At 37.5% G+C, this 21,117-nt stretch overlaps 1 protein-coding gene across 1 annotated transcript in view; it reads left to right on the top strand.

Moving 5' to 3' along the window:
* lrrc7 (leucine rich repeat containing 7) overlaps nt 1–21,117 on the top strand; it is a 53,066-nt gene that overhangs the window by 18,804 nt on the left and 13,145 nt on the right. Inside the window, exons 11-26 of the mRNA XM_014968678.2 lie at nt 313–428; nt 653–722; nt 3,005–3,104; nt 4,239–4,363; nt 5,284–5,502; nt 6,429–6,602; nt 7,659–7,770; nt 9,231–9,444; nt 11,529–12,035; nt 12,143–12,367; nt 12,762–12,996; nt 13,928–14,278; nt 15,415–15,660; nt 17,504–17,716; nt 19,810–19,977; nt 20,934–21,053. Coding sequence (XP_014824164.2) covers nt 313–428; nt 653–722; nt 3,005–3,104; nt 4,239–4,363; nt 5,284–5,502; nt 6,429–6,602; nt 7,659–7,770; nt 9,231–9,444; nt 11,529–12,035; nt 12,143–12,367; nt 12,762–12,996; nt 13,928–14,278; nt 15,415–15,660; nt 17,504–17,716; nt 19,810–19,977; nt 20,934–21,053 — 3,195 coding nt within the window. The remainder of the gene's footprint in view (nt 1–312; nt 429–652; nt 723–3,004; nt 3,105–4,238; nt 4,364–5,283; nt 5,503–6,428; nt 6,603–7,658; nt 7,771–9,230; nt 9,445–11,528; nt 12,036–12,142; nt 12,368–12,761; nt 12,997–13,927; nt 14,279–15,414; nt 15,661–17,503; nt 17,717–19,809; nt 19,978–20,933; nt 21,054–21,117) is intronic.

Consider the following 21,117-nt stretch of genomic DNA (forward strand, 5'->3'; position numbering starts at 1 on the left):
GGGTCTCTACTGCTTCTGAAAACAGTTAATGTAAAAATAAGTTAATGTTTTTTGTGTCTGAAAAATGAGGTGATTTCTGAATGCAGTTGATTGCAATGGGTTTATATTATTTATACATCAATATAAATGGATGCTGCACATATTTACACATTTGTATTTGCAAAAACCTCTGCACCACTTTATGTAGCTCTAACATGCAAAATCGCTACGCGCACAAAAGTAATCCTTTATCACTTAAACAAAAAAATGCAGCAAACTTTTCATTTGTTTTGATAACGTGTGTGTGTGTATGTGTGCATGAACCTGTGTTAGATCGGTAACTGCAAGAACGTGACGGTGATGTCACTTCGGTCCAACAAGCTGGAGTTTCTGCCTGACGAAATCGGACAGATGACCAAACTGCGCGTGCTCAACCTCAGCGACAACAGGTACCAGCGTGAGCGCGTCGTCACGAGGCGAAACTTTCTCAATGGCAGCTCCGTTGCTCTCCTTCTCACTGCTGAGGGGGCTTTTGGTTGCCATGGGAACCGGCGAGTGTGTTGCCATGGTTGCATGCTCTGCAGGCTGTACAGTGCGTGGGAACACGAAACATCTCTATTCTTCCCCGCTCCCCCATCCCCTCCTTCTTTCTTTTTCTGTGTCTTCCTCGTAGGTTAAAGAATCTACCGTTTACCTTCACCAAGCTGAAGGATCTGGCAGCTCTGTGGCTCTCAGACAATCAGGTATCTGTCCTTTACCCTGCAGGAGAACACACCGGCGAACCCACATGGACCCCTGCATGTTATTGCTTACATCCAGAAAATGTGCACAACGCTGGAGAGCAAAAAGACGATTATGTTTCATGCCATTCATAGCCGCGCTGCCGCGGCAGAACAGCTCCATTAACTAAATGAAGCCTGGACATGAAGGTATTATGCACTTAGTGCTACGCGCCACAGTGAGGGGAGAAATAAAGCAGAAAAAACGCTAAAGAACAACTCAAAACCACTTTTTCCTCGCTACACGCAGACTTGCTGCCATAGCAACTGACAACAACGTCACTTTATGTTTCACTCAAACATTTCCCACACATAGAACGGGACATTCAGTCCGTTACAGTTTCATGATTTTTATTAAGTGATCACTGTGGTAGACTAGCTATACGCTAAGCTAACACAGAGGTGGTAGATTAGCTACTCTTGCTTTAAACTACGCTAACACAGAGGTGGTATATTAGCTACTCTTGCTATAAGCTAAGCTAACACAGAGGTGGTATATTAGCTACTCTTGCTATAAGCTAAGCTAACACAGAGGTGGTATATTAGCTACTCTTGCTATAAGCTAAGCTAACACGGAGGTGGTATATTAGCTACTCTTGCTATAAGCTAAGCTAACACGGAGGTGGTATAATAGATACTCTTGCTATAAGCTAAGCTAACACGGAGGTGGTAGATTAGCTACTCTTCCTATAAGCTAAGCTAACACAGAGGTGGTATATTAGCTACTCTTGCTATAAGCTAAGCTAACACGGAGGTGGTAGATTAGCTACTCTTGCTATAAGCTAAGCTAACACGGAGGTGGTAGATTAGCTACTCTTGCTATATATAAGCTAAGCTAACAGCGGTGGTTGATTAGCTAATTTAAACACCTGCTCTACTGATGATCTGTCAGAGGTGGTGTTTACGTCGCCCTTTTTTATGTTGTAACTGAACCAAAACACTGAATTCCTCATCACATCGACATGTTAAAGTTGTCAAAGTCAAGCTAGCATAGCTGACCTACTTTTGTCTCAATCGCTATTTTCTTTCTTATTTAAAACTTTTTTCTCACCTTGTTATCAAGTTTGTTATCGTGTTGACAATTAGCAGCAAAGCACTGCGTCCCTTTATTTTAATATATCAGGTGTGAATTTAAGTACTTAACCGCTGAAACCTATGCTAGTCATCATCAGCTAGCAACATTTTGCTCTCCAACAGAGAGACGGGTCGGGATCTTGTGCGCTTGACATCAGGCTGCAAGGGGTCCATATGTAACAACACCTAAAACCAATTGCACTAGAAACTAAACCAAGTTGTGATGTTTCCATTAAATAAGAAGCACAATTAAAAATCACACATGAATAAGTTTATTCAAGTTGTTAAAAATATTTTGCGCCATCAACCTCCAACTACTTCCTGACATCGTCTTCTTTGTGGTTTGTGACAGCAGCAGAATCTGGTTGTTGATCAAGTGACTCATGTGATGCGAAATAAACCAACTTCAATACAGTCAAATATTCTAATGTCAAAACTTTTTTATCGAAAACAAGAAGGTATTTTTTCAAAATTGCCATGTTTCCATTAAGCAAATTAATTTTTGAAATGTTAAATTGCGCAATTATCTGGTCAGTGGAAATGCTGACAAACAACAATTTAAGATGATAAAATTGTTCTATATATTGTATAAAATATCATTTTTAGACTTGATTTTTTGATTTTTTTCTTTACTAAACTTTGTAAAATAAACTTTGTTAAATGGAAGTGCAGTGCTGATTTATTTCACTACCTTTAAATCCTAATTTAGTTCCAGGCTACACTTTAACGCTTCAGAATATTTTAATATTTTGAGTTTGATCAAATGTTATGAATTATAATGAAAGCCATTACAACAGTGAATCTTAATGTCTCTGTTAAAGTCAAAAGCACATTTAAATTTCAAATGTTGATGAAATGTCAAGGCAAACATATATTTCCATTTAAAATGTTGCTAATGTATTCACACACTTCCACAAATTTCAATTTAGACATTATTAGCATATTACATATATTACTAATCATGCACATTAAAGTTTCATTAAAGGGCCACTGGTTATTTTTGGTGTCAGTGCTCTGAATTTATATCTGTCATATTAGTGTTGACAAAATATTAATGACAAATTCAATAAAATAATTTTTTAATCTAAAGGTGATTTGGTCCAGCTTGTTTCCTCTAACAGTGAAAAGCGAGTGGAGAGATGAAAGTTTGACCGTTTGTTTCTGTTTTTCAGTCCAAAGCTTTGATCCCGCTGCAGACGGAAGCCCATCCAGAAACCAAACAGAAAGTTTTGACCAACTACATGTTTCCACAACAGCCCAGGCATGATGAAGGTAGCAAATATCTGTTTTTATGTCGCAGAAAGTTTGAATGTTGTCAAGGAAAGCGCATGTAATTAGTTTGGTTTGGACAACATCACTGGGTGATCCTGAAATATTGCTAAAATCAAAATGTTTAGGACTTACCCCCAATCTTTTTAAGGTTTAAAAAAGCTCAACTGAAAGAGCAAAACTTAAAGTTACCAGTGAAATTTAGATTTTGAAGAATTCACAGTACTAGTTTTATTATATCCTTCTACTTGCTGCTGTAAATATTCTTTCTTTATGTCTTTACATTGTATACAAGTGAATTATCCTCAGACTGTTTTGTGATGGTTTGCAGCTTTCATGCTCATGTAATTCCCCTCAGGTTCACAAATCATTGTTTTCGTAAAAATTGCTTCACAAATATTACAAAGTGTGCGAGTAACAAACAGCTGCTGCTACTCGCTCAGCACTGAAATCATAATAATAAATTTCCCTTATGAAAACTAACACAAAACTAAACTAAAGTAACTTTTTAGCAAAATACTGGAGCATGTTTTAGGTAAATAATTCTCCAATAGTTGAACTGGCAGATTATTTCACTTATAAAAACCTATTTTTTGTTGTTAAAATGTGAAAAGCTTCTTAGAATATTACATTTTAGATAATTTTGAGATTTTTTAGGTGCTTCAGTATGCCATAAATTAAAAAAAAAAAAGCTTATAGCTAATGCTTCATCTCCAATAACGGCATTGGATTTATGTTAACACGATTCTGTTTCATAATGCTGAAGCAATATTATTTCAAAGCACCCATTAACGTTTTTATATGTATATTTATTATTTATTGGATTTTTACATTACAACATGATGATTTCACTTAAAACAAAACATTTTTCCCATGTTAAACGTGAAATAATCAGTAATAAATACTTTTTTTAATATTAAGAAATTGAAAAGATATATTGCTAAAAAGTTTCTTCTAAGTACTTTTTGTCTTATTTCAAGTGCACTAAGATATTTACATTTGAAACTAGACCAAAATACTTGGTAAGATTTTGTGCTTTTGCTGTTCAACATGAGGTGAAGTTTGGGATCTCTGACAGTTTATCTCTGTAAAATTCTCGTCTTGTCTATTAAGTTTAATTTCTCTGTATTTTTACAGATTACCAGTCGGATAGCGACAGCTTTAATCCTACACTGTGGGAAGAGCAGAGACAGCAGAGGATGACGGTGGCCTTTGACTTTGAGGACAAGAAGGATGAGGAAGACAACTCTGGGAAGGTCAAGGTCCGCTTTCTGATTCTGCTCATTTCTCTCTGTCTGGATGTTTTGTGACACTTTTCTAGCTGTTTAATAATAACTAGCATGATTAAAACACTGCTGAATGAATCTGAAAAAGAAAATGAATAGTGCTTAATTTAAAGTAGGGTGTCCAAAGTGCGGCTCGGGGGCCACTTGTGGTCCTTGGACTGATTTTCTGCGGCCAAAACTGCATTTCAAAAATGACACAAATTTGGCCTGTAAATGTAGATGGATTCTTTTAATTTGTAATCAGGGTAAAAATTGTTACCTACAAAATTTTCTTACACAAGAAAATGTAAATTCATGTTTTTATAACTAAATTTTAACAAAAGGTAAAACCAGGTTTGTCCAGAGACTTTTACTGAAAAGTTGCACCCAAATCAGCTTTTATTCTTGGATCAATATAGCAAAGATTTTGAAAGAAAGTGACCCAAATCCTGTTTTTATTACTGAAAAAAAATAATCAATCAAACCCAAAAGAAACTGAAAACTAGACATTTTTCTTCTAATACAACAACCATGCAAAATCTGCTGCAGCGTATTAGGACCATTGTGACAGTAATCTTAGAAATTATCCACAAAAACAAGGAAATTTCCTGGAAAAAAAATTACATTTTCAGATATCAAAAAATTTCTACAAAATATTTTCTGAATTTCAAATGTCAAAAATTTTCTTTTGAAGAATTTCCAGATGCTGTCCAGAAGATTTCTGAGATTAGGCAAAATGTTCCCTTTTTCTTCTGTCTAAAAAGACCCTAACACATCATAGGAAAATCTCTTTCAGGTTTTGGATCTACAATAAAAATCAGACTGCTTTACTTTCTTGATTTTACGTTGGGTTTTTTGGCTACAGTTTTGGACAAACAGATGGACAGCCCTGATTTAACGGTTTCTGTTGGCTTCAGGTGGAAATAAACCTGAAGCGCTACCCAACGCCGTACCCTGAGGATCTGAAGAACATGGTTAAATCAGTGCAGAGCCTTGTGGGTAAAAGCATGCATCCAGGACATGGGCACCAGCACCAGCTGAGCTCAGGCACCGCCACCTCAGCAGGAACCAACATGGAGCATGCTCACCTCAGCAAAGAGCAGTACGAGCCGCCGTGGCCCCTGCCCCCAAAAGAGGTGAGAAACAGGCAGAAAACTGCAGAAACTTCCTCAGTATGTCATGTCTCAATCTGAATTTTACATTGTATTTACAAAATTTTGATTTATTTAAGTATAATTATTGCCTAAAATATTCAGATACCAAAGAGTTTAAAGCTGCAGTGTGTAACTTTCATAAACAATTTTTTTTTTGCTAATTTTTTGAAACTGTAATGGTATAAGGCAGAAAATCTCTGAAAAATTGAGTTCTTCTGCTTCTCCCAGTGCTGACTAGAAACAACCAATCAGAGCCCGTAGGCGGGGCTTAGCGCTGTCAGTCATGCTCATGTCCTCCCTCTTGGCCAGTTGCCATGGCCACCACTGATGGCGGATAAATCAATCAATTTATTTGTGCAGAGCATTTCAGCAGCAGGTGCTTTACGTTATAGAAATACAGAATTACAAATTTATAAAGAAACACCATCAACATTACATTTTTATGTGTGTCATCACCAAAAGAAACTGTTTATTTTATAGCAGCGCGTTCATGAAGTTGATTGACAGCGCTAAGACCCTCCTCCTGGCTCTGATTGGTTGTTCTTGACCGGGAGCGGAGCATTTCTTCAGGCAGCTCAGGGAGGAAGATGAAGAGTTCAATCTTTTATCTGACTCATATTAAACTGTCACTACATAGAGACAGTTTTTACAAATATGTAAAAGAAAACCATATTTTTAAAGAAGTTACACAAGACGTCGCCTCTCAGTTTGCTGCTTTAACTTGCGGTTCAGTCGTACATTTGTGAGGTCAGACACTGATGTAGTCTCATTGCAAATCTCTTTGTCAGGTTTAGATGTTGCCATGGAAACAGTTACAGCACCTGGATTATAGCCTCTGAATTCATGATGTTGATGTGAAAATGAAACATGTTTGACCAAAGTGTGTCTTAACCTCTTACTTTGCTCAGTTGATGCAGGTATTTGATTCATTTGACGGACGAAATGAAACTGTTTGCCAGGTGACTGACAGAGAGATGCAGGACTTCTCTCAGTCTCAGCTAATGGATCAAGGATCAATGCATAATTCTGGCATCGACATTCCCAAGAGGAAGGACAAGGAGGACTTGACAGAAAGCTCTGAGGTACAAAACTTACGCCGCTAGCTCGTAAAAACAGGAGTTAAGTGTTTACTGTGGGGTTGTTCTGCTGTTTTTCATATTGTTTAATACGAGATTCATGCAGTCATCGAAGGGATAAAACATATTATTACTGAAATGAATAAAAACATGTCGATGGGGCATGATGCTTTGCTGATTATTTGATATATATATATATATATAATTATATATATATATATAGACACCACCCTTCATATTTAAACTTTAAAACATATAACCTTTTAGGCAAAAAAGCTTTGGCACAAAATTTAGAGGCTTCACATTCAGATTAGCTTCATTTTGGTAAAAAAGTAGCAAATATAAAACGCTGTTTTACAAACCAATAATTTAATAAAAAGAATAGGCTTGTCCTGTAAATCTTTACATTTTTTACAGGTTCTGAGTGTCTACGACGTTTTGTAACATAATCCAGGCCTTTTTGTCCCAGCTGCTGGGTCTCACTGTATGATCCTTCGTAAAATGGGAAGAAGTAACGCCCTGTTGATGAAAAGGAACTGTGAAATGAAGCAGCACACTGTAAAAACACAAAATACTACCAAGTAGTTTTGGTTTAGTTTATAGTGCAAATATCTTAGCACACTTGAAATAAGACAAAACTAACTTTTTAGCTAAATATAGAAGCTTGTTTTCAGAAAATAATTCATTAATAACAATGAAAAAGTACTAGCTACACTGGCAAATTATTTCACTTATAACATAGAAAAAATGTATTGTTACAAGTGAAAGTTACTTGTAAGTTAATTTATCTAATTTCAAGTGAACTAAGATATTTACACTAGAAAGACAACAAAAATTACTTGGTGAGATTTTGTGTTTTTGCAGTGCAGAGATGCTGAGTGTAATATATTAGAACAAATTTAATTTAGTTTTGCGCTGAATAAATGCACTTAAGTTGAAGCTGCTACTCTAACTCTTTCAAAGTGAAATAATGCTTAATTTATTTTGTGTTCCTTTTGCACATCTTAGCTGGGCGTGTTTAGACCTGCGTTACAGTGACTGGGTTTGTTTATCCTTGCTCAGGACTCGATGGGCGGCTCTCCTAATGACATCCGTATCTCCGATATGAGGCCGACGCTGGTGGAGCCACCGATGTACAAACCAAAGGTGGTGCTGCTGGGGAAGGATAAGAAAGGTACCGCGTCACGCAGAGAGTCGTAATCACAAAGCTGCAAACGATAACTTAATGGTTTTATTTTTAGGAACTGTGAGGCATGTTGCAATGGCGTCCATCAATTAGTCACAATGTGAGGCAGATTAACTGTAACACATTACAGAGAGAGAGATTCAATGAACCTCTAAATGCACCTCTCCGTCTGGTGTAAGCAGTGTTTAGTTTGCCCTGTTTTAATTTACTTACCCTTAAAGCATTTCTTTCATCTGAAGGAATTTTAGCTTGTAGAAAAAAATAATCTAGCTCAAAATTATTTATTTAGAGCTTTAATCGCTTCTTCCAAAAGGAAGAGTTCATTTCTCCTTCCCTGTGACAAACGATAGCTTCATCAGAGCTCTTTAATGTGAGCTCTACGGGGAATAAAAAACCCAAATAGCTCGTCTGCTTTGCTTCATATTTGGTTTCTATGTCTATCTACAGCGGTTCAGTCAGTGAAAAAATAAGGAAAGTCTTCATTTATTAAAATTTACAGCTGTGAAAACATTCCTTAAAAGGGACGGATGATGATAAATTTACATTTTGCGTGCTTTTGTACTTCCACTTGCGTTTTTTCTGCTTCTGAAAGCCGCTTAAACAGTTTTAAAAAAGCCCGTTTTTGGCAATAAGTTCATGGTTTTTGGTGTCTGAATAATGAGCTGCTTCAAAAACTTGCGGTATTAGCCCCTCCCCTCACCTAGCAACCCAGCCTGTTACCTAGCAACCCAGCAAAGCCTACCCCGTCACCTAGCAACCAGAGAACTGAGCAGGCTAAAATCTGTATGCGAGAATTATTTTGTTAAAAAATGTAGTGAACATTAGGCAGATCCTAATCTGCTCTAAAAGTATCAGAAAACTGTATTCAAGTAAGAGCAGCACCACTTCAACTTATTTTTACACAAGTAAAAGTAAGAAGTATCCAAAATTACTCAAGTAAAAAGTAAAAAAGTATTTGGTTAAAAAGTCCACCTGAGTACAGAGTATCTCATCAAATTATCAATCATTTAATTTTTTTAAACTTACATCATCCAAAATATAAAGTTAAGTGGACATTTAGCTTTTTTTAAGAACCAAAATGACAATAATTCATATAATTAACAAAAATAACATAAGACATTTTTCACAATCAGTTTCTTTCAATAAAAAACTTATAAACTTTAACACAAACTGCAGGTGTGTGTCTGTGTCTGGTGATTTTTTTTGTTTTTCGTTCAGCGGGTAGAAAATCCAGAAATTTTACTCATGTTACAGTAGCGATACTTCACAGAAGATTAACCAAGTAAAAGTAAAAAGTACAGCACAGTAAAAATACTCCTAAAAGTAATTTTTTTCAAAAGGTTCCTCAAGTAAATGTAACTAGTTACTACCCAACTCTGCTTAAACCTAAAATTCTGCAGGTGAGACATTTTATGAAGAGACGTTTGTCCTTCTGTGTCCCCGTCCAGAGTCGACAGACGAGGAGGTCGATAAGCTCCACTGTCTGAACCACAGTGGCTCCTCGGCCACGTACTCCGACTACTCGCCCTCTCAGGGCTCCTCAGGCTCCTCCAATCCGTCCGCCAACACACACTCACACACACACTCTCATGCGCACGCACACACTCCTGCCCTGCCCGCCCCCAGTAAGGACCAGGCCCCTCAAACTCACTGGACCAACAGGTAAACACACCGACATCTGAAGGAGGATTTTCTGTCTCGTTGCTACAGGAAACATCTTGGTTCACCTGAAATAAGACAAAAGTAACTCACAAGTATATTTTTGAGTTAATACTTGCTTAATATTGATTAACATACTAGCTCCACTGGCAGATTATTTCACTTAAGCATGGGGAAAATGTCTCGTTAGAAGCAGTGGCGTCACAAGACCTGTTTTATGGGGCCCCGAGCCCCTGAAATATTATCAACCCCCCTTTGAATAATTTGGTGTTTTTTTGTTGCTGATATAATTTTTTGTTTGCCAACAAATTTAATATAATGTTGCCAGAATATCAGTTTAAAATGTCGTTTTTAAATTAAATATGATCATAAATCTGTCAGCTTCCCTTTACTTTATATTGAAACAGTCTGGGAAATATCGCTGTACTTACTTAGAAGGTGCACATTTCCATGTTAAAACATTTAATCATATTGATTAACTGTTTATAGTCATATTTCATAGCATTTGTAGAGGCTTCTGTTACTCTGAATACTGTTTTAAAAGTAGAAAAGCAGCTTCTTTGTTTTTGTTGTTGTTTGAAAAATTTTGTACTTGCCCATTCATTTCCTGGGGACTAAGACCCCTAATGTTTAAAACCTAGTGACACCCCTGATAATAAGTGAAATAATTCACCATTTTCAGTGATATAAAGGAATTATTTATTTAAAACAAGCTCATATATCTTGCTAAACAGTCTCTTGCAAGTTAGTTTTGTCTTATTTTGTGTTTTTGCAGCAAATGTTCTCATCAAACATCTCATCTATTATCAACTTTTCTCCTGCAGTTTTCTCCATCTCTTGCATATCTCACCCATCTTTCAACTCGCTCCATCTTTTCTCTTCTCCCTCCATCTTTGTGCAACCTTCTCGCCTGTCTGTTTGCTCGTGAAGGTCAGAGAGTCTTGTTAAGATGCTGCAGATTGCTGTTCAGTTGGTTCTTTCTCTGGTTTGAAGAGGCTTCCTGTGTGGGATCCACTGTTTGGAGGCGCGTTGCTTTTTGCACAGAGAGATGAAAAGAACCAATTAAAGAGGCATGGCTCCTCTGCGGAGGGTATTGCACATTAATGATATAAGCTGACGTATGTGGAACTGAGAATCGCATTAAAAATTAATATCAAAACGTGTTTTGAATCTGGTTTCTGTCTCGCAGTAATGAACAGCAGTAAAAAAATGTAATCTCAGATCGCAAGCCAAATCTCTTACATTATGGCCTCAGGCGTGATGATTAGTTTTTATTAAAGTCAGACTGTGTATTACTGACAAATAATTAAAAATATTTTCAATAAATCTGTTTACCTGAGATTAAATCTTGTAAAAAATTTTCTTATATCTATTTGTTAAATATATCAGGTAGCAGTTATAATTAAAATATATAATAAATAGAAATTATTTTAATTTTTAAGTGAAAGTCATCAACAAATAGAAAAAGAGAAGATATTTACTGAATGTTTTGTGCTTAAACCTCAAGCTTATTTAGTATCTACAGTTAATTTAAATCAAACTTGTGTATTTTCATGGAGGACTGAGAAACTCTGCTAGTTTGAGTCTTCAAAAATAAACATATGCAGATACAAAATGTTTCGGATCCCTGAAAAATTACATTTTTGGATCTAATAATCCAGATTTTTCTGGTGCTTGACTTAGAAAAGCTCCTGCACTAGAAACAGACTTCCTCTTAGTTTCCCAGTCTTTCTATCCCACTTTTACTCTGTAATTTCTTTCAACATTATATTAGTTATTTCACGTCTGTTCAGATCTCAGTCTCTACGATGCGTTTTTTTTGTTTATTTGCCTGCATCCTCGTAAAACATATTTGTTGACAGTGAAAAGAGTTTGAAGGCACTTGCATTTGGCATCCATCCTCTTAGAAACATAATTACTCCAAACATGGTTCTTTGCCCAGTTGATGTTTAGGAGGAACATCAGAGAAAGCTGTCCGGTTCCCAGTGCCAGTGGGTTGTTCTGCAGCACACGTTCACGATGCACCAACTATGAAACAGTTCAGTTTGTTCTCTTTAAGTGACTCCTAATGTGTTTTATTTCCGTAGACTTGCACAGTCATTCCCAAAGCCTATTGACTCCAAGCCCCTGCTGTCTCAGAGAGAAACCCCTCCATCGGGAACGCTGCAGCAACGGGGAGATCGGCGTCCGCTCAGCGAGCCTTTTGATTGGTCGGAGGCTCAGCACTATGACAACACGGGTTTTGACGCTGAGGAGTCTCCGATGGACCCGACGTCCTCTAACACGAGTCAGGGCAATCCGCCGCTGGGCTCCAAACCCCGCAGCCAGTCGGCTCACGGCCGCCGGCCCCTCCTCAGGCAAGATCGGATCGTAGGAGTCCCCTTGGAGCTGGATACCCAGACACTCCCCTACCACGGAAACCAGCGCTCCACCCCGGATAACGACCCACAATCCTCTGGACCTTCTTCCCAAAACCCCTGGCAGAATTGGACCAGGACGCCCAGCCCGTTGGAGGACAGGACTGCTTTCCCCTCAAAGCTGGACCTGACGCCAACCTCAAGCCCCAATCCTGACCGCAAGGACATGGACTCACGGTGAGCCACTGGAGACGCTGACAGTTAATAGACTCACAACTAATACTGGTTTATGGTTTATTATATTAAAATTAGTTCCAATCGATTATCTGATTTTTTATTTCCAGACTGGAGCAGGGCTCAGGACCTTTACCCGGATCCTGGACGTATCACAACAGCCAGGGGGAGCAGATCAGGAAGGACCAGCTCACCATCAGCGGGGGAAACAAGGTCACAGTGGTGATGAGTAAAAGCTCCGACCGACTTTCCCCCATGATGAAGGAGACCAGATCCAAGTTTAAGAAGTCCCAGAGCATAGATGAGATCGACATCGGCTCCTATAAAGTCTACAGGTCAGTTCAGTATTCATACTTAGGCTGAGAATCAAGAGAGATTTCTAGAGATTACTACCAAAGACTTGTGTAAGATTTGTGTAAGTCTTTGGCCTGCTGATAACGATTTTAGACAGTTCTGATTATGTTCAGGAATAATCTTCAAAACGTTCCTTTATAGCCTCCCTACCATTAATTGTAATTAAAATAATATATTATTATTAACAGAGTAAACTTCCCACTGTATGTATGTGTGTGAGAGAGAAGCCCAGTTTTAACAAATATCTCCTTTTTGTTTTGAAATTATACTGAGTGTAGCTAAAGTTGAGTTTCTAACATGATACGTTCACTGATCAGAAAAAGATTGGATCTTTGAGTTTCTGATGTTGCCTTGTATTTTCATCTTTCTTCCAAGTATTCCCATGGAAAGCTACAGTTCATCCATTGAGCAGCAGACCAGTTTGGACCGCCCAGAGCTCCTTGGTTCCATGGAGCAGACCAGCATGTCTCGGTCTCAGTCTGCCCCCATGTTAGATGATGAGCTGGGCTTCCCGGGACACGGAGGCGGCAACCAGAATCAGTCTGGACAAAATCAAAAACCTGCCATTCCTCACAAGGCCTATCATTTTGACCAGAACTACAACCCCCAGGTCAGAAATGCATATATATAAAATATGTCATTGTGTCTGTGTGAGGAAATGTAGATATCGTTTACATCCAGAAACTTTGCACAGGTGCACAACTCTGCAGGACAGAAAGTTGATTCTCCTACTTGCTGCGATAGAACAACTCAGTTAACAAAATGAAACCTGGAGATGTAGGTCTTATTAATTTAGTGCAGTGCGCCACAAAGTGAAAATCACACAGACAAACTTATTAAAGAACAACTCAAAACTGACTGTCTGTCTATACACAGATACGTTGCCATGGCAACTGACTTACAACAGCTCCACTAATGTATCAGTACGTCAACATTTTACACACAAAGCACATTACATTCATTCAATTACTATTTTATGCTTGTTTAATGTTTATTATTGATAAGTGATCACCTGAACACAGCAGTGATTGATTAGCTAATTTAAACATCTTGCCTTTTTCAAAAACATAAAAAATTAACTGAAGTGAAACACTCCGAATTCTGCAGCACATCTACATGTTAAGATTGTCATAGTCAAGCTAGCATAACTGACCGACTTCTCTCTCCCTCGCTGTTTCTTCTTTTTAATTAAAAAAGTGAAATGTGACACCTTGGAGCTTGTTATCTAGTTATCATATTGTTGACAATTAGGAGGAAATCACCACATCTCTTTTTCCTACAGATGTCACACGTACAGTTAAGATTTAGCACATAATGTTGACAACTTTTTATGGTAGTCATAAGTGCCAAGCAGGTTTTTCCCTCCAGCAGGAAACTGAGGGGTGGGATGACGTCACGTTGCAATGTAGTTCAAAATTTTTTAAATAAATGCAGCATTTTGGGGGTAAATTCAGATAATTCTCAAATACCAAGTTTACCATGTCAACGATGATGCCTGAATCCTTTCCACTGACTCATTGATGAACTTTCTACCCAATCAGGTGACCATAGATCGCAGGATCCCTCCTCCATTCCCCAACACACCAGATTATGTAAACCACTCCTCAAAGGCCATGGATTACTTGAGTCAACCGGGAAAGACGCTACCCAAGGAGCTTGTGAGTCCTCGGTATCGCGCGTATCCACCGCTGGAGATGTTTTCATTCCCCCAAGCCCCAATCAACCAGGACGGCCCGTCCAGCCAGCAGCAGCAAACTATCTCAACTCAGCGCTCCAGGCCAGGCTTTCTGAGGAGAGCCGACTCTTTGGTGAGCTCCACTGAGCTCGCCTTGTTTCGCAGAGTTCATGAAGCCCAGCAGGAGGCGCTACAGGAAGCTCAGTACAAGCATCAGGTAGGAGCCAGTAAAAAAAAAGAAAACAATGCCTCTTTAAAATTCATCACATAACATGTCCAACATCAAAAATGTGTTCATGTTAATCCACACAGCATATGTGCTGCTGTAAGTATATGAAAGCAATTACGGTAATCAAAAACAGATCTGCTAATCTTGTTGTGTTGAAGTGTTTTTTTTTTTGATTGAGTGATTGCAAATCCTTTCTGTTACGTTTTTATGACATTCTAATTATTACAGTTTTCTTTTATACTGTTCATAAAGTGTGCACTGCAAAAAACGCAACATCTTACCAAGTCATTTGCGTCTAGTTTCTAATGCAGACAGTATATTTGAAATCAGACAAAACAGACTTATAACAAGATGTTTCTCCCGTTTTATGAGTGAATTAATCTGGCAGTGGACCTGCTACTTTTCCACCAATATTAAGGAATTACTGACTTAAAACAAGTTTCTTTATCTTGCTGAAGAATTACTTATAAGTTTGTTTTATTTTAAGTGTAGTAAAATATTTGCACTAAAACCTAAATCAAAAATACTTTGCAAGATTTTGTGTTTTTACAGTGTATTTTCAGGAAATCAAGTCTTTCGTCTTTTAAACTGTATTTCTGGCTATTCCACCAAAAATACAATTACTTTTGTGTTTATACTCTTTCATGCCAACAGATTTAAAATACAGCAATAAAATAAAATAATTTGAATCAAATTAGTAAAATGTACATCTTTTGACAGTGTATAAAGGCCACTGCAGATAGAAAAAACTGGTACATTTCTAACAAAAATCTCAGACATTTTCTAGAAAAAACTTGGAAATTTCTGAGCTTGAAAAGTCACATATTTGCGAGAAAAAAAATTATTGACTTGAAATCTTGCTAAAAAATTACTTGTAAGTTAGTTTTGTCTTATTTCAGGTGTACTAAGATATTTGCACTATAAACTAAACCAAAACTACTTGGTAAGATTTTGTGTTTTTGCAGTGTGCGTCTGATATACGAAGATTTTCTGTCTTGTCAAAAGAGAAATGTGTGTCTTATTTCAGTTGTTTGATTTAATTTATACTCCTGATTTGCTAATATAGGTGCTGTGCACCGATTGTGATAAAAACAAGCTGATATAATTTGTTTGTTTGGACTCAGACGGACCCGCCGCATTACAGTCGGGCTCTTGCCTACTCGTCCCCCATGGAGCATTCTGCCCTCACCAACATGTCTGACAACCAAAATCAGATGATGCACAACAAGAGAAACGGTCGCTACGACGACGACTACACCACTTACCAGGAGCAGAAGAAGCCCATGATTGGTTATCCGACCAAAAGTCTGACTCAGCGTCGCCCCCTGTCTGCTCGGAGCTACAGCACCGAAACGTACGGAGCATCTCAGGTAATGCAAAAAAAAAAAAAAAAAACCCTTTAGCTGCTTCTCTTCACTTTATAAGCTGGGTTTTGAGTTTTTGATTTCATCTATATTTAAATCAGTTTATGTATAATTAGATATATAACTTTTGTTTTGGTTAAAGTGAAAGCAGTTTTCCCATCTATAAAATAACTTATTGTTTTTCAAAGCTTTCTACTATTTGTATAATTTTCTTTCTCAGCAGGTCACATTTTAAACGTAAACTATTTGTCAAAGAAGAAATATTTGCTTCTCAGTGGCAATTTTCTACTGATAATTATGTGGCTTCTACCTCTCATTATAGCAGTATTACAACATAATACTTCTTGTTTCCTACAACACATGATAATAAAACCCCACGGAAATAAGACAACTGTAATAAGATCCATCAGGAAAATGAAAACACATTTAAACCTGGTCTATGTTTTAGATTTATATTTAAAGAAAAAAAATAAATCCTAATAATATCTGAAGTATTGTAACAACTATAGATATGTTTACATTTTCTTTATCACATGCATCACTTTAAAGTTATTCACTGTCAGCTAATGCATATGATCATCTTATGCCCACACATTGGTTTGTTGGATGGCTCAGTAGATCCTTCTGTTGAGTTTCCAGTAAGTTAGCTTCACCTGTAAATATAAATGATTTAAGCAGTTGTAGGGATTCATAAATAAATCACTGGAGTTTTATTCATAAGCTGAAGCAAAAACACTCTGAGATGAGGAATCCTTTTTTATTTCCTTAGCAGGCAGAATATTAGATCTTGTTTGGTGTTAATTAGTTGGAGTCGGCCTGTTGAAGCTTCCTTTCAGCCAGCTGACTGGCAGAATGTTGCAACAGATACAGGAGAGGCAACCTTAACTCAGTAGCATTTTGTAGCATTTCATTAGCTAGCCACTTGCTATCTGGAATAAGAGCCCAAAAACATCTATTCCATCTTCCATGAATTAGGTAATAATCTTGCAACTGTAGTCAAATTTCTTTTGATGCTGTTCAGATTCCTGAACTCAGGCGTATGCAGCTGCTTATATTCCTGGAACACGCAGAGAAATGGCCTATATTGGCTGAGGAGTTTAAGGATCTGGGATTACAACAGCTTCTCGATTCTTTCCTTTAATTATCTCGGTGTGAGTGAGGATGCTGCTCATCCTGCTTCCTTGTTTTTAAGACCCACTCCTTCATAAATAATCCCTTCAAGATATTCTGGGTTCGTTACAAGTCAGATGTTCCTAAAATACCCACAGAGATGGGTCCAACAGCATACCTGATTAGATGGCGAAGCATTTCATCTGCTGTCGTTCAGCAGGAGAAAGTAGGGCACTTGGTGCCTCTGTGGCTGTTTACTCAAATTATATGTTTTCACTACGGTGCTCATTCTGTTTAAAGTATTTAGGTTTTATAAAAATGTATTTTTTACATGTTTGTTGAAACTGTTATTGTGACACGACAGTGAAAATATCGAGCTCTTTTTCCTTTTTCCAATGCTAACTAGAAACAACCAATCAGAGCCAGGAGGCGGGACTTAGCGCTGTCAATCATCTCTGTTTTTGAGAGCATTTTCACATATTGAAACATTTAGAATATGTTTTATTTTAATTGTTTTTTTCTACTGGAATGTTCTGACCAACATGTAGACATATTTCAGATGAGTTCAAATTCTTCTTCAATAACTGTTACATTTATTTTGTTTGTATTAATGAACTGCACAAATCTTGATTCTTAAAATCATTACAATGACACTGTAAAACATACTTTTTGCAACAGTTCCATACTCTGCACTCCCTTCGCTCTCTTCCCTTTGTGTTTGTACGTTTTGCCCCCTCAGGCCCGCCCCGTGTCGGCTCGCCCCACCATGGCCGCCCTGCTGGAGAAGATGCCGCCCGACTACACCCTGGCCACCTGCCCCGAGAAACCGTCTGAGGACACCATCAAAGTGCGACCCGTTGTCCCGCAGAAACCCGAGGACATCACCTCCAAGATGCCCGCCGACTGGAGGCAGCAGCTCCTCAGACACATAGAGGCCAAGCGGTTGGACAGAGTACGTCCTCCCCAGAAAACATGCTTACAGCACACACACACGTAAACACACAGCGTTGAGAAGCCCCTCTGTCTGTATCCGTGTTAGTCTGTGTTGTAAGGTTGTAAGGCTGCATGTGTGTCCGCTCCACACTGTCGCTGTCAGCCTGATCAACCGCACACTCGCCGATGGATATGTGCTTGAAGAGTCACATTTCCTTACATTCAGTTCAGCAAAATCTCCATTCTACCGAGCAATCTGGTCCTGTCTCATTTTATCCTTTTCTTTTTTATTCAAGGCGAAAAGTGACTAAAATATGATGGCGCATCAATCAGGTCATGGTAGATAGAAAAATGGAGGAAATTTCCACCAAAACATCTTTGAGATTAATCTCTAAAATCTGCAAGAACAAACAATGAAATGTCTAAGTTTGAGAATTTGCTACAAAAACAGACATTTTGATACCTCAGAAATTTCTTGGAGAAAAAGCCTAAGTTTAAACGTTTACATTTTTTCACTTTTAAAACTCAGAAATGTTTAGATTTTTGTAGAAATTCTTTTGAAATTAGTCTCAAAATTTCAGATTTTTTTCTCCATGTTTTAAAAGATGAAAATTAGCTAGAAAAGCAGAAAATTTGAGATTAATATTAAAAACAATTTAGGAAAAAAGTCAAAACATTTTTGACTTTTGGGGAAGTTTTTTTTTTTTTTTTTAATTAATCTCAACATTTCAGGTGTTTTTCTTTGTGTTTTAAAAGATGAAAATTTGCTAGGAAAAACAGAAAATTTGAGATTAATCTACATTTTTTTTAGGAAAATGCCAAACATTTTTCATTTTTGAAACTCAGGTTTTTTTTTCTATAAATGTTTTGAGATCAAAATTTCAGGGTTTTTTCTGTTTGAAAAGTCGAACATTTGCTAGAAGCTCCTCCTACCCAGTAATTTTTTAAACATTTTTCTCTTTTGAAACTCAGAAATGTCTGTTTTTTGTTGTTTTTTTTCTCTCTAAGCTTTCAGAGAATAATCTCAAAATTTCTGAGCTTTATGTTCAACTTTTCAAACTCTGAAACTTCAGGATTTTTTGTAGAAAATTTCTTAAATTAGTCTTGAAACTTCTGAGTTTTGTTATGGAAATTGACTCCTTTTTCTGTGTACACTGGCCCGCATACAGTGTCATCTCTTTTCTAAAATCCAGATGATTTTAGAAAAGAGATTTTATTTAAAATTGACAGAAAATCTCAATATAATGCTGAAATTCCTTTTAATTGTTTTCACTTGTCTGAAAAAAGTTGAGAAATCCTCTAAATCACAGATTCTCAAAGATGATATTTTGAAGTTTTACATTGTCTTCACATCTGTACACAGATGTTAGTGAAGTTGAAAACAATAACTCCCTGTACAAACAAAATATTTACTTTCAAATAATTTGTGTGTGGTACAGTTAAGGCCTAAAGTATTCATACCACCCTGATTAATTTGGGGAGGCGTCTCTGAAAAGAAAACAAAACCATGTAAAGTCAAAATATTGCAGGTATGTTTACACTTTACCAGAAAAATGGCATTTCAAAAATAATTTATATTATTCTCAATAATCTTTGGAAACTTATTCATTGATATTACACCAGTCCAATCCCTCTTATTACAGCTGAGCAGCTTTTAAGTTTTCCTTACCACCATTCTGCTCTGATTTTTTCATTTTATTTTTTCTGAATGAATTAAAATGTTAATACTCCTTTCAGACAGAAGCAGGAGAATTGGGCAAAACAAAAAGGTTGATAAAAATAGACACATCTCTTATTTAGTCATGCAGAAAGCTACATCTGGTTGTGATTATTTTTTCCAGTAACATTTTAAAACTCGTGGTTAAGTGTTAAGGATGCAGTTGCTGGAATGAACTGATCCACTTCCTGTTTTGTGCGTATTGACCAATCACTAGCTAACATTTTTCTGTGCTTTCAGCAACTCTGCACTGTTGTTGTTGTTGTTGTTGATTTTATATCGGTGTTGTTGTTTGTTTTGTTGTGGAGCTGTGCTGGCTCGCTGTGTTGGCTCCGCCCCTTTGCCCCTCCCCCCGTCATTCACCCATGTCATGTGATGTTGTCTCCTCCAATCAGAGTGGTGTCCTAAAGCACAACACGCTCACCCTGGGCATGCTCTATCAGGGCGGGGGTCACGGCCAGGGGCGCAGCACCACTTTGAACTTTAACCTTTACAATAACACTAGGCATGAGCCCCCTGCTGGCCGCTGGCTGCCACTACCTCCGCCTCCGTCTGCCATCACCGTGAGTATCCTGATGAGAGAACTGAAACCTGATTACAGTCACTGCATACATGTGATCACAAAAAGCTTTGGGGAGCTGCAGGCGGTGGTCGTTTTAACCACATTAAATGTTCTTTGTTTGTTTGTGACTGTTTATATCGCTGTTTAAACATTCATGTTTTATCCAAACCACTAGAAGAGTCACAGGAATCCTGCCTGGCTTATATGAATCCACTATATGAGATATTTGTGACTTATTAAAGTGAACTACATTTGCGGAAGAGGATTTGGACTGCTGGGGGGGAATCAAGACTGTTTTCTCAAAATTCTGGTTTTAAATTGAGAATTTTGACTTTAAATTCAAAATTCTGACTTTAAGGATTGTGACGTTTTTCCTAAAACTTTAGATTTTTGTGTCAGATTTGACCTTAGACTCTGAATTCTGACTTTTAAATCAGAATCTAACTTTTTTTCCTCTGAATTATTTTTTTCTGAAATGTTTTTTCTGAAAATTTTTGACTTTTTTCTCAGAATTAAAAATCTTTCTTGGAATTGACTTTAAAGTCAGAATTCTGACTTTTTTCTAAGAATTTTGACTTAATCATGAATCAAACTTTTTTCTCAGAATTCAGTTTTTTTTCTCAAAATTCTGAGTTTGTTCTCCGAATTCTGACTTTTGATCTGAAAAGATTAAAGTAAATCTGCCTATTTGTGACCAGATTAGGACTCAGGTTAGCTCCAGGTTTAAACAATTTTAAACTTGTTACAGTTTTGCTCTACAGAAAAACATACCAATAAATTGTGACTTCTGTGGAACTAGCATTTAAGTTTCAATGAAAGAATCTCAAATTCTTAAAAGTTGCATCAAAGCACTTTGGTTAAAATCTTATTTTTAAGGTGTAATCTCACCAGCTGAAGCTCAGGAGAATTACTGCTGTGAACCTTTTCAGTATTTTTCTGTCCGTCTCTTTTTCCCAGACGCCTTCTCAGCAGGCTGCAATGCTGGATAATGACCAGGAGGGGGTGACAGGGAGCAACCAGTGGGCTCCCTACTCACTCGGCCGAAGAGACGTTCCACCTGAGAACCTCATGAAAAAGGTCGATAAATCAGTGAATGTAAACCCAGTGAACTCAGACATGAGAAAAGTAAAACCTGGTTTTA

Source organism: Poecilia mexicana, unplaced genomic scaffold, assembly GCF_051168715.1.
Source record: "Poecilia mexicana isolate PSO_F unplaced genomic scaffold, ASM5116871v1 scaffold_4, whole genome shotgun sequence".
Lineage (NCBI taxonomy): Eukaryota > Metazoa > Chordata > Actinopteri > Cyprinodontiformes > Poeciliidae > Poecilia > Poecilia mexicana.